At 41.8% G+C, this 18,086-nt stretch overlaps 2 protein-coding genes across 2 annotated transcripts; one reads left to right on the top strand and one right to left on the bottom strand.

The window, feature by feature from the left end:
- The first annotated feature begins 1,524 nt into the window (after nucleotides 1–1,524).
- On the top strand, nucleotides 1,525–13,488 carry slc1a2a (solute carrier family 1 member 2a). The gene is made up of 11 exons (XM_023405284.2): nucleotides 1,525–1,782; nucleotides 3,846–3,985; nucleotides 4,854–5,006; nucleotides 6,065–6,315; nucleotides 6,407–6,515; nucleotides 7,076–7,202; nucleotides 7,330–7,563; nucleotides 8,225–8,419; nucleotides 8,809–8,943; nucleotides 9,838–10,048; nucleotides 11,084–13,488. The coding sequence occupies exons 2-11, from the start codon at nucleotides 3,856–3,858 to the stop codon at nucleotides 11,153–11,155; spliced, it is 1,617 nt and encodes a 538-aa protein (XP_023261052.1). The 5' UTR covers nucleotides 1,525–1,782; nucleotides 3,846–3,855; the 3' UTR covers nucleotides 11,156–13,488.
- Nucleotides 13,489–13,673: 185 nt separating this feature from the next.
- On the bottom strand, nucleotides 13,674–18,086 carry LOC111654322 (uncharacterized). Its single transcript, XM_023405285.2, has 8 exons — nucleotides 17,930–18,086; nucleotides 15,758–16,288; nucleotides 15,464–15,559; nucleotides 15,024–15,119; nucleotides 14,760–14,867; nucleotides 14,611–14,661; nucleotides 14,443–14,521; nucleotides 13,674–14,324 (listed from the first exon to the last, which is right to left on the bottom strand). Exons 1-8 carry the CDS (start codon nucleotides 18,024–18,026, stop codon nucleotides 14,147–14,149), a joined length of 1,236 nt encoding a protein of 411 aa, XP_023261053.1. The 5' UTR covers nucleotides 18,027–18,086; the 3' UTR covers nucleotides 13,674–14,146.

Below are 18,086 nucleotides of genomic sequence, written 5' to 3'. Positions count from 1 at the left end.
AGGCTCTGAGAGCAGCTCGGTAATGGGAAACTTCACACACACGCACTCTTAACGGTTATAAAGTGCCCGCTACTCACCACATTTATGCTCGGTAACTGTTCAAACTGCAGGGATGATAGGCCTATTTCCTGCAGCAGCTACACGAGCTTTTAATAGTCGATCACTGTGCAATCGGACAGCTGACATTCAGTTCACCTTTGCTTCTGATCGACCATTTCTTTGATTCCCGTGTCACAGGACGAAGCAGTAACGCGCCATCATAACATACTAACCCATAATAAAACACCAGACGGGAGCATGGCAAGTGTCAAAATGTTCAAATGGCCCCTGTGACATCCCAGAACCTCGGCAATCATCTTGTCAGCACAAAGTCGGCCGCATCAACGTAAATATGGCAACGCCGTCGTGATGATTGCATGTACGACGGCCATGTCACGCTCAAATCAACGCCCGACTCATCCCTGTTGTCGCTGAATGAATGTTATTGTCTGCTGGAGCAGAGCAGCACAAGAAACATTCACAGTCATATTATTGGGGGAACAAAAATAAAAAATTATAAAATCATGGAAAGTTTCTATTTGCCTTGATTGGCTTTTTGTTTGCCTTCATTCAAATCCTCAAGTCGTCTCAAACAATCCAGTGTTGGTTGAAGCTGCGGAGCACAGCAGGCAAACCCAGTAAGAAATAAGAAACTAAATATGATTATATATTTGATTTCTTATAATTTAATAATTAATGTTGAATTAAATGCTCCAAAGTGACTTGAAGAAAAACAGCTGCAATCAGTTTCTTTTTCTGTTTAGCTCTCATAGTTTTGCTAAGTCAGTTTTTGCTACTTAATGTGGAAAGTTATTGTCCACTGTGAACTCAATACTGTTAATGGAGAACCCAACAGAGACCCTTGAATCTGGGCCTTTTCTCTTAACTGATTCACATAATAATGAAGCATGCAGATAAACTTGAGTGCAACCAATTTAACATCACAATTATGGATTGCAGGAGTTTAGTAAGTAAGTAATTTTTCTAATCCTCACAAGGTGAATATAAGATAAAGAGGCCGCTAATTATTGAGTGGAAAGCCAGTTCTCTTTCTCTTGTAGGAGAATCTTGCTCCGTTAAATTCTCCCCTGAAATGTCACTAGATTTATGAAATTGGTCAGTGTTGTGGCGATGTGCAGCAGGCTGTCCCATCACGACGCCACTGTGTGTTAGAAATGAATTATGGTTCTGCTGCTGCTGCTGCTGATAATATCACCAGTGATTCAAGGTGTTGAAGTCAAAGTGTTTTTTGGAAAGGGCTGTACAAAAAAATGAAAGCTCTGCAGACGATTCACTTTCTGGAAGTCGCTGTAGAAGTAAACAAAACAAACGTTTAAAAAAAAAGAAAAGAAAAAAAAAGGGCAGCAACAACAAGGATTTTCACTCCCCTGCTAATCTCAGCAGGTTGACTCCACCCTTCCTGTCTGGGAGCCTCCTGTCAAACCTTCAGGTTCGTCAGTTTACCTTTTACGCGCCTCCCCTGCAGCTGAATGAGAAGGCATCTGTGATTGTGGATATACACTGAACACTGAGGAAGAAGTAACCTGCAGATTTTATTTTTTCTTAACAACTGAACATCCCTTTTCTAAAGGGATAAAATACTTCTTTTTTTTTAGAAGTTCTGACTGGATTTTACTAATGCAGGAGTCATGACTTGGTTGATTTCTTCACCTGTGCTGATGGCTGTGTAATCTCTCTATCCACAAGTTTCATTTCAATCCCAAGCAATTTACAAAACAACTGGTAAGCATTATTAGTAAAACACATAGTGGTGTGGTGGTGATGTATGGGACAGTCTTAAATAATGTTGAGCAGCTTTACGCTGAGAGCTGGATGATGCAGCAGTGATTCTGTAATAGTTGTGTTATATTACGTGTAAAAAGAGTAAAACTTCTGTCAGTTCTCCACCTGTAGTAATCCTGTCAGTCGTGCATTAGTAGATAAAGTATGATGTTCTTCAGACCGTCTTTCGTCGTCGTTCTTTAAACACATACACTCCATCCTTCTTCTGGCCTCTGACCCTTTGACGTCGGCCTCATCCGTGTATATGTTGTGCAGCTTTTTAATGGTTCTTGTGTAAAATTCCCAGCTTGCACTGGAAAGGAAAACCATTATCTTTTCCAAAAATTTCCTTCGTTGGCAACTAAACTGTCTGTCACTAGAGGATTTTTATTTTTATTTTTTGGTCTTGGTCGTAACTAGCCGTAGAGAAATCTGGTCTGAACGCTGAAGTTTGGAGTTTAAATTGGTAATCTCCTGCGTAACAGTCGGGATGCGGGAGGAGGTGACACCTTGACTTTTCCTGGGAAGCCCCTTTTCTGTTACATAACTCAATCACTTGTGTGCTGGAGGTGCTAATTTTATCCTCTTTAAAAGGCTTAAGTCTCATTAATGCAAGAGCACAGTGTAACAGACAGGCGTGATTGACTTGGCAGTTTTTCTGCCCCTCACCTTACATGTTCGCTGTCCCCTTTCATGGTTCCTACAGAAGGTAATTCAAATGTGGAATTATTAAATATGTTATTGAAAGTGGGGAGAAGAGAACGTTCTGTCTCCACGCCACCTAAAATTAAAGCTCTGTTCCCGCTCTCATCTGTGAACTGTTTTGTTTTTTTCCTGCAGGAAACTTTTCTCTTAATCCACAACCTTTTGCTGAGAGAAACTTTTAGTATTTTTCTTTCGAGGTTTTTGGTGCATTGATATTCCAGGTGTTCAAGTCATGAAGGTCGAGTGTCCAAGTGACACGGGCGTTCACTGTTACGTAACTGTGCACGTCTGTGCTCTACAGGGGATTTAAAGGCTACACAGGGGAGAGCTGATCTTTAAGTCAAAGAGGCTTTACGCGAGACCACAACAAACCTTGAGGCACTTGTTGCTTCCAGTGACGTGATGAAGGAGTAAGACGAAGAGGAGGCTCGCGGAGTGGATGGGATCACGATGCAGTATCTCTATAAGCAACAAAAATGACCAGATGCACTCATAACAGCGTGTGACCGCATAACACAAACGCATATGTGCATATATACAATCTACTTGTAAAAATGTCCCCGTCACGCACGTCTTTGTTTTTCACACGTTCACAACAGAACATCTCAAATTATCATAAATTACTATGCATAGACATTGAGCAGAAGCAGTGGCAGCCGAAGCAGAGGGGAGGATATGAGTAACAGCTGGTGTTGTGTTTATTCAAATTTAGCAAGTAAAAACTGGAATAATTTGTTTAAAATGCAGATTATAAACATGCTCGTTATTGATTCTGTGCTGATTGTTTGAGAATGTCAGTCTCTAATTATGAAAGGCCATCTGTGAACTTTTTACAACTTTTGCGTGCGTGCAGACTGCAGAGTGCGCAGAAATAATTGAATTTAATCATGTGTGCATATGCCTCCATTAATTACTTAATGACACAATGAACAGCTTTTTTTTTTTCTATTATAATCTTGTATGCAATATTGTATATCCAGTTACTATTGTGAATTTGTCTCATCAGCCTGATTAAGGTTGATTAGACCAATGGAGTTCTAATCAACCTTCAGCGTTATGAAGGTTGTTTCAGCAGCAGGTAGCTGTGCAGAAAGTTTACTATTTGTTTCATACTCAGCAATAATGGAATAATTCTACTGGAAAATAGAGTTCCAGCTACTTCCTTAACCGTAGTGTGCCCCCACCTCCGTCTTTGAACCTCTTTCAATCATCGTTGTTCTAAGCAAATCTGTTGCTTAGAGATTAAAAAGCTTCTTTTTTTTTTTAAATATAGTAACAAGATTCAGAAATTAACAGCACTTGTTGTCTTTCTTCTTCAGTGCCAACAAAATGCAGAAGCAAGTGGAAGTCAGGATGGACGAGAGCCATTTGGAGCCCATAGTTGAAACTGCTGAGAATCCATGCGGCGGTCTGTGTGATAAAATCATGAAGAACATGGTTCTCACTCTCACGATCCTCGGTGAGTTTATCATCCCCGCTATTTTTCCCAGTCCCACTAATGCGTGCGTTTCCCAGCATGCATTAGATAAGAGGCAGGGTTCACTCTTCAGTGCGTTGTTGGTCCATCAGTGCACAGACACACCGAGGCAGACAAACACAGCTACACCTACGGGCAGTTTGTCCTTACCTGCATGTCTGTGGGAGGAAACTGGAAACTCAAAAAGGCCCAAATCCAGCACTTTGTTGCTGAGAGGCAACAGTGCTGATCACTGAGCTGCTGCGTTGCCTGACGTCAAGCTAAACACGTTTTACTACGTATACTTGACATATGAAAATATCTCACAGCTTCTTCCTTGATGTAAAAAAAAGAAATAGCAGGCACTCAAAAGACAAAGTTTTGACGGTATTTAGTCTCTGATGATTTAAATTACCCCATAATTCACTGAAGTGTTGAGGCAGGACTTTAATGTTCCATTTGAAGGCACCTTACCGAGGAAAACAGGCGTCTTTACTTTTATTTTTTATTTGTTTTCATCATTTTTTTCTGCTGCATGTGTTGACAGATAAAAACAGAAATTAATATTATGTGTTCGTGCCATTGTCTTATTATAAAACGCAAGTGACCTCATGAGTTCAAAAGTTTAATTCGTCACATATGTTCATAATTATAACAGTGCAGGTAACACCAGGCACTTGTGGCTTTCTGATGACAGGCTGCGATTAATGTAATTAAGATTCTAATGAGAAGAAGGTGAGATTTTATGCATCACAAAAGGTGTTGATATATTTCCATTCAGACATACGGTGCGTTCACGGTTCGTGTCTCGTGGCTTTTGTGTTGTTTGGGTTTGTTTTGTCTTCATGTGTGTGTTTTCTCGCCGGCTCAGGTGTGTTTCTGGGTTCCATCACTGGGATGCTGCTGCGGCACATATCCCCCCTCCCTCCTGATGTTATCATGATCATCGCCTTCCCGGGGGAGATCCTAATGAGGATGCTGAAGATGCTTATTCTGCCCCTCGTTGTCTCCAGTCTGGTCACAGGTGGGTGAGATACAGTAGCTGCTGCAAAAAACACCGACAAGTGTCCTGACAGAGGTCACGTTGTGCCACTTGGGAGTTTGATCAAACTGAAGAACGCCTGTTTTGTGTACAAAGAAAACAGGAGGCACACATGTTATTGTTTTTTCAATCTGTCATTATTCTTCATGAAAATATAAACCTCATACTAACTAGATAATAAAGCTGTAGGACTACAAAATCTATTGTGTTAGTTCACCCGTATTTGATTTCCACTGAAATACACATCTATACAAATTAAATCCATTTTTCTGTACGTTTTTATTATTATTATCCGGCTGTGTTCACATGTAATAACATTATCACCTGAGTGAATACTGACTCATTCACCTGCATGTATCCAGCTGATGACCTGCACATGTAACAGGGGATGTATGGTATATGGTGGTAAATCCACATTAACAGTTCTGCCTCCAGTGCAGACAACCTCCACCAAGCCCTCGTTACCCAGCTCAGTTACCCCCCTCCGTGCACACTGGATGTGCTGCTGTGCAACATGTGCTGTTCAGGAAGTTGAGATGTGCTCCATTCACCTGCTTTCATTCAGGATGATTAAACCGTGAATTCAAGAGATAAGTCTAATTGTTCAGCTGAGTACAAATGCAGACGTGTGTAGACATGTGGTTCTTGTGTCTACACGGACTCTGCCAGCAGTTTCTGACTGACTCATCTCGCTTTGGAAGCAATTCACATGAAATTCTCAGGTGCAGAATTAGTTTTTCCAAATGTATCTGCGACAATACGTTCCTCAGAGAACAGTCACAATCACATCGCCGGCACTTCTTATCTAAATGAAGCAAGTGCGGAGGCTTCACAGTTCAAACACTGACAGCTCTGGAGGTCTGGAGGCACAGCGGCATCTGTTTGGTGACGGGAGCTGATCAACTGTCTATTAAAGACAGAAAACACATGATTCCTATAGGATCCATGCAGTGACGTTCAGTATATTTCAGTATTTCTTCTTTATCTTTTTGATATTGCACGATTATTTTATTTTCCTGTAAAACATACTATCCCGACAGGTCTTGCCGGTTTGGATGCCAAATCCAGTGGCCGCCTGGGCACCAGAGCCATGGTGTACTACATGTCAACAACGGTGATCGCAGCCGTCCTGGGAGTGATCCTGGTGCTGCTCATCCATCCAGGGAACCCCAAGCTGAGGGCTAACCTCGGGCAGGGGAGGAAGAACGACGAGGTGTCCAGCGTGGACGCTTTCTTCGATCTCATCCGCAATCTCTTCCCAGAGAACTTGGTGCAGGCCTGTTTTCAGCAGGTAGGAGTCTCACAGAAACTTTTCACCCACCATGTAAAGTCTGACTCATATGCCAGTAGCCTCAACCGTTTGTTATTTTCTTCTCGTCCAGATCCAGACAGTAACCACCAAAGTACCGGTGCCCACGAACAGGACCAAGGCGCCCCCACAATTCACCATCAAGAGGTCACTGCAGTTCAAGAGTGGGATGAACGTCCTGGGTAGGTGAAGGGTTTCAAAACACACCCACTGCACAACTTAAAATAGCAGTTGTTGAAGAAAAGCAGAAGTTTTTTTATTTTTATTTTCAATCGTATAAGAACTAGAATGGCACCAGATCAGGATTATTATCTGCAGATCCAAGTTATTATATAGATCTGCAACAAATTGGACAAACTGATAGATCTGTCCTGAGAAATTGATGAAAATACAGTGTTAAGGAAAGTGATAACAAACATTGCTGGATCCGCCCCTTTAACCGGATTGGTACCAAAGTTGAAAGGGTTCTTCCCTGGTCCGGTTCTGTACTGTTTTGCATAATCCGCCAAACAGACGTGTTTAATAACAGAAAATCTTGCCATCTGCATCTGTATCCACATCTGGGTCTGGGTTCAGTATGTAGTTATATTTCATAAGAAAAGGTCCCTGTGTATCACCTGCACTACTTTTACTTTTCAGAATATTAGTCGATGAGTGATTAGTCCTCCTCCCAGGACATTGATTATCTATAAGAGCTGAATCCAAGACTTATTTAACATTACTGTGTTCTGTGTTTCTGCAGGTTTGATTGGATTCTTTGTCGCTTTCGGAGTTATTATGGGGAAAATGGGAGAAAAAGCCAAAATGATGTTGGAGTTTTTCAACGTCCTGAATGAGATTGTTATGAGGCTTGTTGGAGCAATTATGTGGTGAGTTTCTCCACAGTCAGTAAAACTGCCGAAACATTCCCGCAGTTTCTTCTCTTTACCGCGGGAAAGTGGTCTCAGACCTTTGCTACAGAAGATATAAAAAAAACAATCTTGTGTTTCTCCTCAGGTACTCCCCCATCGGTATCGCCTGCCTCATCTGCGGAAAGATCATCTCCATTGCTGATTTGGAGGTGGTGGCGAGGCAGCTGGGGATGTACATGGTCACTGTGATAGTGGGCCTCATCATCCACGGAGGCATCTTCCTTCCGCTCATATATTTTCTAATAGTAAAAGAAAACCCTTTCAAGTTCTTCATGGGAGTGTTCCAGGCTTGGGTGACAGCACTCGGAACAGCGTCCAGGTACGAGACATTTCCGCCCTTCGCTCCTGCTTTATATTCAGACTCCTCCCCCGCCGGCGGGCGCAGTGTGACCGCCTCCGCCTCAGGGTCTCCTTCCAACGATGCGCTGCGTGTTTTGATGAATATTCCCCTTACATATGCGGCCGTGTTTTTTTTTTAAATAACAGCTATAACTTTTTATTTTCAAGTAGTCTTGCCAGCAACAGCTTCTCACTTTGCCTCCACGTGGGAAATCTTTCCTACGCGCCATGTTTTATTAATGACACGAGATACACTCTTTCCCCCTCCTGAGGTGAGCTCAGCTCTTTCAAGCTCCTGTCTGCTCACTGCTCTGCCACCAACAACAAACACTTATTAATTATCAGGAAAAAAACAAACAAACAGAACAACTGCAGAGTAACAGCCGGTGTTATCTCTGCGAGAGTCCCACCTAAACTGGTGAAATCCGCAGCCCACGTAAGACTGTTTCATGTGAGAAGTTAACTATGAATAACATTGATTTACCAGTCAAATTAATTCTCAACAGACAGTTCAGTTTTTAAGTTGTCTTTTTTTTTTATTTCTGCAAGTTTGATGCAGAGTTTGCAAACTGAACATAAAAACTAGAAAATAAAACATCTTCTCCCTTGTTTTGTTTCTGTTTATCTTTGCTCCGCCACAGTGCCGGGACCTTGCCCGTCACGTTCCGCTGCTTAGAGGAGAACCTGGGCATCGACAAGAGAGTAACGCGATTTGTCCTCCCAGTGGGCGCCACCATCAACATGGACGGCACGGCGCTTTACGAGGCCGTGGCCGCCATCTTCATCGCTCAGATGAACGGCATCGATCTCGACTGGGGCCAGATCATTACTGTCAGGTGAGAGTGGAGAGATTTCACAACACGCAGTGAGGTGATGTTTTAGCAATAAATCAGCTAATGTCTTCTCAACAGGGTAATAAATATAATGAATATCCTTCTTTCAAATGATTTTTTTTTCCTTATAAACACTGAAACGTGCATAAAGTAAAATGTTTTAACTTTTTTTACACTTTAACCGTATTATTTTTCTGTATTATACTTATTTTATTATAGTTGTAGACTCATACACTTCCTAGTTTGACTAATTTCAGATATTTATCATCATTGCATTTGTATTAGAAATGCAGTGACTGGTTGTTACATGTGTGCAGTGTTGTGTTGGGGGGGGGGGGCTTACATCCTGTGGTTTGTCCTGCTGAGAGTTGAACTTGTTCTCCCTGTCTCAGTATGACAGCCACCCTGGCCAGTGTTGGAGCAGCCAGTATCCCCAGCGCCGGACTCGTGACCATGCTCCTGATCCTCACGGCGGTGGGGCTGCCCACTCAGGACATCAGCCTCCTGGTCGCTGTCGACTGGCTGCTGTGAGTTCAACACCAACATCAAAAACATCAGCACAGGGGCAATGATTGAGGATTTTAGTGTCTTAACAACAGACCCATACAACTCTGAAGACATAGAACTGCACCTCTCATTATGCCCACACCTCTGACATGGATTCAGAGCACATGGAACGACATCATCAAAAAGAAAAGAAAAAAGAAAAGCAGTCCTGGTGCTTTCCTTTCTATTGGTGCTACTTAATATAATGCTGATACCCCACCTACACACTACCTAATTACAGATGTTATGTTGACCCTCAGGCTAGATGGGACATGAGTCTGATGATCTGACTGAACTATTAACATAAAGGACGTAAGAAGAGTTCCTTAAAGTCAGATAACAAGGTTAAGAATCTAAAGCCATGCGGCTCTGTGTGAGGCTGTACCTTGAGCTAAATGCATGCTAACACAGTGACAATGCTAACATGTGTGGGTGACGGATATCAGGTGTGATGTTTACCGTGTTCACCATTTTACTTTAGGACGTTTGCATGCCAACGTTTTCTTATAGCACTAAACACAAAGTGCAATGTCATTAGCTTTTCAGGTAGTTGGTGACAACCCAAAATATTAGACAATGTGTGACATTTCACACAAAAAAACCCCCATTGTGGAACTAGTCTGTGGAGGATTCATCCTCTGCAGACCATTAGTGTCTGCACACAACGCCATGGCAACCCATTCAACACTTCCTGAGATATGTCAGTCTGGAGCGATGGGCCAGTCAAGTGATTGCCATCCCTTCACCCGTGCTGCGAGCAAGGCTAAAAAGAAAAAGTTTTGCCTGCTGCAGTGTTGTTCTCTTTGTCGTTTCTTCTGCTAATCATTCCCCCTCCCCCCCGTATCCTCCCCGTCACTCTCTTCTTCAACATGCAGGGATCGTTTCCGCACCTCAGTCAACGTGGTCGGGGACTCCTACGGCGCCGGTATCGTCTACCACCTTTCCAAAGATGAGCTGGACATGTTTGACGCCCAGCAGAGCCGGATGGACGAGTTCGAGATGGCAAAGACACAGTCCTACTATGAAAATAACTCCAACCAGAATGTATACACTCATCACAACTCAATCTTGATAGACGACTGCAAGGTACATTTCACGTTAACGGATATAGAGACTTGTATGTAGAGACTCCTCCCCAGCTGTGTCCACGTGTTTGTCTTTTCTTCCTGTGTCCGTGTTTGTGTTTCTTCCTATATTGCTGTATTTGTGACTATGTGATCAGTAAATGTCACATGAAAAAGCAGTTTTTGTGATACCAGGTTCGTCAAAAGCAAAGTTTGTTCTTTTCTTTTTTTTTATATTATATTATATATATATACATTTTTTTTTTTTTTTATCATCTTCAAAAACTCTGTTTTTCTCTCATGAAATCCAAAGGAAAAAGTGTTTATTTTTAAGTATCAATCAAACAGAAAGCGTTGTCTCTGTACACGATTATATTTGACTTGTATTTTGTTGTGGTATGTCTTGGAATTTGTTTAGAAGCTGTTTTTTTTATTTTTTTTATTTTTTTATTTTCTTTTGTTTACTTAATTGGACATGTATTTGTGGCAGCCCTGACCAAATTACAGTTTTCAATAATTGCCCATCTTTTCAAAGCGTTTTTGTAGCCAGTGGTACGCATAAAGACTGCTGTTTCACCATGTCTCATCCAAAGTGATGCATATACATTCATGAAATGCCAATCTCAGGTCTTCTCCCGTCTATATTGTAGCTAGCTTTCTAAACAAACACAACTTCAGACAATTTCACCCGTTCAAAACTTTTTTCATTGATATTTCATATTGCCTGTATAATGCAACTTTTTGTCTGATGCTAAAGTTGCACTGTGATCATTAACTGATAAGTATTGTAATTCGGTTGGGCAGAGAACCCATAAAATACATGGCCAACTCCAGATGTTCTTCTGTTAATAAGGAAGCACCGTGACGTGTAAACAGCATCACTGTCTCGTTGTGTCGGTGCATGAGAAGACATGTTTGTCTGTGTTGGGGACTCAGCCCCGAGGTCACTGGCCCGAATGTAAATGAAACAATGGCTTCTCTGCCCCCAACCGCTGACGGTGTGTACATGACGGTGCCTTGGCCCCAGTAGTTAGATGTTCTTGATAATTGCTTACAGGTCACCATGGGCAAAAATGGCAAGACTCCAGATTTCTCTCTTGTTGAGGAGGAACCATGGAAATGCGAGTAAAGCAGCTTCAGATGCTGCTGCGCCTTACCCTGAGTTCCACCAGCTTTTACTGTCTGCCGACGAAACTACACAAAAAAAACAAACAAACAAAAAAAAATCACAAACAAAAAGAAGAAAAAAAAAAGGTGAAAGTTAGAAGAGTCAACTGTACTGCAAGCACAAACAGTCGGCCAGTTTTTTTTTTTTTTACTGCAGCAAACTACAGATGACTCACCAACTTGTATTAGATCTTGCATTTGCACCAACTGGACACAAACTGCAACGAGCGGCTGCACGTCGTGCGCTTCGCTCAGAAGAATCAAACATTCAGTTGACAACACTACAGGGCCTTACGTGGTGCTGCTGCTGCTGCTGCTGCTGCTGCTGCTGCAAGCGTTAAAGAAAACAAGAGCGTGAACGGAAAGACACAGCGCTTCGTGCGGCGTCGCGATGTAAGTGCGAGATGGTTAAATACTGCATTTAACTTTCACTGTTTGACTTATGGGATTACACCCTGATGTCGCACACACATGGTCAAGCGTAAGAAGCAAAGCTTAGGGCTTAGACCATTAGAGGGGATGGAGGGTGCGGCCTCTAAATGTGGTAACAAACAGTACGGGATGTGCTGCAGGGCGCTGTGAAGCAGAAAACAAGAGTTCATGAAGGGTGCCCTCCCAGTTATTTAATTATTTTATTTATTTTTTGTATATATATATATATAAATATATATATATATATGTTCTTTATGAGTGAAGCACTGCGTTACTGTTTGCAGTTAAAAAGTATGCCTGTGTTCATGTGTGTTTCTGAGAGGAGGAAGAAGATGAACAAAGCAAAAGAAAGTTGGAGGCTAAAGAAACTCTCAGCGGGCCAGTGCATTGCTCTGTGTTTTATTTCAAATTGTTTATTTCTTTGCTATATGACAACCTTGCCTTGAAGATGTCAACTGCAGAGTGCAGTCAGTATGATTTTCTGGATTTAAAAAAAAAAAAGAAAAGTCAAAAGATACTGCTATTCATCAATATCGCAACTCACATTTTAGCATGGGGGAAACTAAAACAGCTCCACCTTCCAGCTTCACGACACTCTGGGCGAGGACGGCTGGGCCTTCCTCGCAGGATGTTACTTAGTGTTTTGCAGATTTTACTTTTTACACAGCAGATTATTTTTTTTTTTTAGATTGAAATAAAAAGCTTGTGAGAGTAAAGTGAGTAGCAAGCGCACACTAAATTCTGCGTAAAAATCCGAAGCCGTAGCAACAAGGTCGTGGGATGTTGGCTGAATATGAACATGTTTTGAGTTTAAGTCCGTGTAACAACTCTGTTCACACCTAGGTGAAAACTGAATTATTTATTTCTCTTTTCATATAAGCAGCAGCTTATATGTTCATGTTTAAAGTGCCTCCTTGCACTTTGTGTATATACTCTCTTTAGATGACGTGTATAAATCAAATGTATAGAATTTGACATTTTTTGTCATCTATCAGAATTGTTTTTGCTATGCTAAAAGTTTCTATAAAGTCTATAGTTATATATACTGTATGTAACAATATTAGCGCGATGTTAACTGTTCTTCTAACGGGCCACTAGTTGTCTCAGTAGGTTGTGAACTTATAGGTTGTTTTATTTACAGGCAATACATTGAATTTATCTGTTTTTAAGAGAAACTACTGAGCTCCAAAATGGTTGTCAGGGAAGAGAGATCAAAATTTTCCACTTGTTTAATGACTCCACGTTCTTATTGATTCACTGCAGATTGGGTTATTTATTAAGGGTTATGAGCATATTGGTGTTGGCAGCTACAGTATGTCTACATGTTGCGAGACCTCAGCAAGCCATCCAGTGTTTTGACTCAAGCACACACACACACACACACACACACACACACACACACACACACCTCCCTCAGGAATTATCAGCACACCCTGATGTATGTGAAAACCCATCCTCTGTTAATTCGCTGCATCGCTTTTCCGTCTGTTTCATTTGTCATTGGTCCTCGGGCTGAATAAGAATGTGTATGGCCTAGCTTAGTCAGTGTTTTCTATGAACATGTGAAACTGTACAATCTGTAGATCATAAAACTTCTATTTTCTATCTTCCTTTTTGATCGTGTGCACATACCGGTCCGAGAAAGTATTCAACATTTTGTCTTTTTTGTGTCTGACATTCATTGTAATGCAGAACTTCCTTTGACTTTGACTGACTGAACGCATGCAGGATTGTTCGCATTGTACTCAAATAAAACTGTAACGGAGCACACAAATATTTGTCAGGCAAATGGACTGAAGATGTGTAAATGTTTTAATACTTGTGTGTAAATATTAAACACAAATAAATGTTTATTGAAGAGTTGCCGCTGTGTTTATTCCTCAGATGAGGGCGGATGTCGCGCGGCATGTGAACATTCAATGAAATGCATGTTAACGACAGCTGAAGTGCCGTGTAGGTTGTCGAGAGAAGCTAACGAGTTAGCGCACTGAGCGCTGTTCAGCGCTCAGAGCTTCCATAATGAATGTGGGGAAAAGAGCAGCTTAATATAAGTTACAACCCATGACTTTAATAACATTATTACAAAGATATTAAATTATATTACAGCAAAGACACTGAAATACACAGAGGGATTTTCTGGAAAAAAAAAAAAATATTTACAATGACACTGGAAAGACTTTCCAGTTATATTTCACATAAATGGCATTGGTGCATCTTACCCGACTAGTTTTGTTATTTTACAGTTAATGACAGAGCTGATTCGGAAACAAATACGTCAACCAAAGTATTGCAGCAGCTTCAAAGTGAAGGTGTGGTGACAGCTTTTAAAAGCCGGCAGGAAAAACCAGACCAAGAGTCTCGATCAGGAAGGGCTCCGAGCCGTGAAAGGCCACAGAAACCTTTTGTTTTTTTGCTCAACAGCCCTGGCAGTTATGTTCCTCTGATCAAATTCATCCGCTCCAAACACAGTCTTGTGGTTCTGTGATGAGTCTCCAGCCTCCAGAGGGTCTGTCTGTGAAGCTCAGTGTGATGAGTAGCTCTCTGGAAGCTCGTCCAGAGGGATGACTGTGTACTCTGCTGCCTTCCCGTTCTCCCTGGGCTCCTCTTTGTGCAGAAATGTCTCCATCTCTAGCTCCCTCTTCTGGTTTGAGGAGACGGTTTGTGTCTGTGGCTGGGATACCTGCTTTGGTCCGTTCCACCTGCACAATAAGGAAGAGGGAGAATTTAATTCTATGCTCAAAATAACCCCCCCAAAAAAACAACAACTTACAATCAAAATATTGCTGTGGGGTTTTTTTTCTGATGTTAAAGTCTCACTTTTCTCTGGTAGCGATGGCAACGCAGACCATTGTCAATGCTGCAACACCGACAAGAAAACCAACGATGATGATCCAGTCTGGAGAGAAGGGAGAGAAGGAGTTAATAAGATGGACTTTAAGCCAGAATTGAATCATGCAGAAAGCTGGTTTATTGACTACACCTCACCTGGCGTTACGTGTCCTTTGTTCTGGGGTGATGCAGTATCCTGATTCTCTACTAGACGTAGAGAAACATAAAAAACACAGAGTTAAAATCTTAGTAAAGACAATAATGATATCGATTGCACACATAATTATTGGATATCGGATATTTACCATCAGTGAATGGGCTACTTATGCTTTTGATCACGGATTCATTTACAAGCACCTCTGGAACGTTTACAGTAACATCAGCTGTGGAGGTCGATGGAGCGGAGCTGGTTTCTGTGGAGGAACATAAAAACCACAGGCTTAAAATCCTCACAGGCAAACAGACAAGATGACAGTGATTACAGGGGTATTCGATATTTGACATTAATGTATGGGCTGCTTGTACGACTTGTTCGGTAGAGGTTGATATTGAAAGCTCCTCTGACTTACCCTCTGTTGGTTTTGATCCTTCAGTTACTGCAAACAGTCGTGGAGCCACGTGTCTGATGACATCAGCTGTGGAGGTCGATGGTGTGGTGCTGGTTTCTGTAGAGGAACATAGAAAACACACTCTTAAAACAGGGTTTCTGCAGGTTTCAACAAGTTTAAGACTTTTTAAGACCATTAGGAATTCAGTCTGAGATCTATTTCACATCCACACTGGCAAAAGAAAGTAGCCATGCTCCAACAGGGCAGCACAGTTTGTATTAACGGTTATTGATGCCATGTTGGTTCTGTTCTGTTTCTAAAAACACATTTTAAAAGCGAGACTGAAGTTAATGCAACTTTATTAAAGTAATGTTCACTTCATATTTACGACCTGTAAAAACATATTTTGACGCTGAATGTGTTTTCAGTCATGGCTGACACAGAAAGCTGCTCTGACGTACCCTGTGTTGTTCCCGATCCTTCACTTTCTGTGAACAGTCGTGGAGCCACGTGTCTGGTAACATCAGCTGTGGAGGTCCAGGGTGCGGTGCTGGTTTCTGTGGAGGAACATAAAAACACAGGCTTAAAATCTTCATAGGCAAACATTACAGACAATATGACAGTGAATGTAGGTATAACTACTGGGGAGTGAAGATATTTGCCATCAATTAATGAAGTAAATGGATACTTATATGACTTGTTTTGCTATTTTGCCTTTCCAGTAGTGACTGACACTGAAAGCTCCTCTGACGTACCTTGTGTTGATCCTGATCCTGATCCCTCATTATCTGCGAACAGCCATGGCGCCTTGTGTTCGATAACGTCAGCTGTGGAGCTGGTTGAAGCAGTGCTGGTTTCTGTGGTGGAGCTAGAGGTCACAGTGGACACATCTCTGTTCACAGACTCTAGATCAGAATCCAGAGTGCTCAGGAAGTCAAAGATGGAGACAGCGGTTTGAGAGGCCGGAGCGTGGTCCGGGGTGACGCTTGACTGGGCTTCATTTGGCACAGGTGAAGAGGTAAAGTCAGGCTGAGGGCTTTGGGTTGTAGATGTGTAGTGGTCACCTCCATGCCGGACAAACACCGAGGTCGTCGTCTCCTCGCTGTCGCTCCCCGCGGCGCTCCCCTCGGGCTCGGAGAACGGCTGCGGGGAAGCGGGGGCCGTCGCGTTTCTTTTGGGTGACTCAGTTGTGAGGGAAAGTTGAAAAGGATTTTCGAGGAGGAACCCTTCCGTCATGGCCTCTCGGAAAACAACATCCTCAGCTTTGGTGGGGATCTGGGTCACAGCTACGACAAAGACAGATGGAAAAGTCCACAGATCAGCTCGAGTGTTTACCTACCAGCCCCAGCATGAGCGCAAAGGAAAGTTACCAGGCTTTTTTTTTTTTTTTGATGTATGTTCAAAGTGATCACACAGGGCTTTTGTACTTCGCCCAAATTCTTGTATAAACTTGCGTTGTGGTCTTCATTGACAAGGTGTGGTGAGGAACAGTAATGATTAACCCACGTGAGTAATCGTGTGTAAGTGGGTTAACAAAAGAGAGGCTGCACCACTAAAGCATCAGTTTTGTTAAGAGCAAACCGTTTGACACGCCCAGCTCGCCACAGCAGAGTCTGACTGTTCTGTTGAACTTGGAAGGAAGCCATCGTCAGGGTTTCATTTCATCGAAGAGGAAGCAAGATCAGGCATTTTGTTCGTTTAAATGTATTTTTTTAACCACCTACTTACCTGCATAATCATAGTTTAATAGTGATAAGGTTTTATTTCGTTGCATATTATCATAATCAATAGTAAAAAGAAATTCCTCTACATTTCAGTGTTGAATATTGTATTTTTTTTTAATTCACTGTATTTACAGCTACAGCTACTAGTTACAGTTCACAATAAGATTTTATATTTGAAATGCAATTCATTTTTAAAGAACCAGTGGTTTCCAAACTTTTTCTGGCACGTTACCGCTGACAGCAGGTTCAGACGTCTATGAGTTTCTAGTTGTTCAACCAAAGAAAGATAGTTTTATTTAAATTCCTGCTGGAGGCTCAAAGAGGTCAAATAATAATAAATATTTTTAAAAAGAGGATAGTCAAAACTTTGCTGATAACACTTCTGCACTTTTATTTAAGTTTTTTTTTTTAATTGCTTGACTTTATTGGTGATATAAAAGTACATGCTGTAATTGGTACATCTGATCTGAGCACTTCTTCTGCCACTGACCATAATAAGCCAGTAATCTGTTAATTAAATAAACAGAGGCCTGAGAATGAAACTACACAGCTCCACTCTCCATTTCTGCCCCGTCACGCTCAGCTCCAATGATCCCTATGAAGTTACCGGTTTGCTCAAACTTTTGTAACAGCTCTCTCTGCTGATCTTTGGTTTCACCTCATTCATGTCATACGCATTAATGCACCTCCTGGAGCAGCGCAGAACGTTTCACAAAGACCTCTTGTGTGTAATCTGGAAGGTGCCGGTGAAACCTGCGCGCCGACAATGAAATCCTACTCTTACAGAGAGAGTTAGGCCTGAAACATAAAGAGCATCTTAGGTGGCGGGCAGGGAAAGTGCTGACTCACAAGGGGTGAGAAAAAGGACACCATGGGAATCACATTGAAATTTCTGTACTGACGAATTTCTGTATTTGTCAGCCCGCATAACCCATAATACGGCTTCCTGAGTCCTGAGATAGAAGAATGTCATTGTGCCAAAGAATTTCATTGAGCATCAGCGAATATCTCACACAAGGATGTGAGCAGGAAAAATTTGAACATTAATGTTTCAGTGTAATTCTCAAAGATAAAATCACGTGGCTAATAAAATCATACTGATACAGATCCACAGAAAAGAGATAATTTAATTTAGTTTAAGTGTCTGAAAGAGCAAATCTGTGGAAAATCAGATAGAATAACAAAAGGGATTGTTTTACTTACTATCAACAGGTGTTGTGTGGACAACAGCAAGAAGTCCAAGAATAACCCCCAGAAGAAGATTCTTCATCCTCATACCAGACAGCGGTGACAGAGCCATGGACTGAAGTTAATTGTTAGCCAGCCGGAACTATTTGGCACACTGAGCTGATAATTTGAG

This window comes from Seriola lalandi, unplaced genomic scaffold, assembly GCF_002814215.2.
Source record: "Seriola lalandi dorsalis isolate HSWRI2012SDOR001 ecotype SW California unplaced genomic scaffold, Sedor1 jcf7180002054270, whole genome shotgun sequence".
In the NCBI taxonomy this organism is placed as follows: domain Eukaryota; kingdom Metazoa; phylum Chordata; class Actinopteri; order Carangiformes; family Carangidae; genus Seriola; species Seriola lalandi.
The sequence above is the reverse complement of the archived record's forward strand: the minus strand, read 5'-3'. Positions and strand labels throughout refer to the sequence as shown.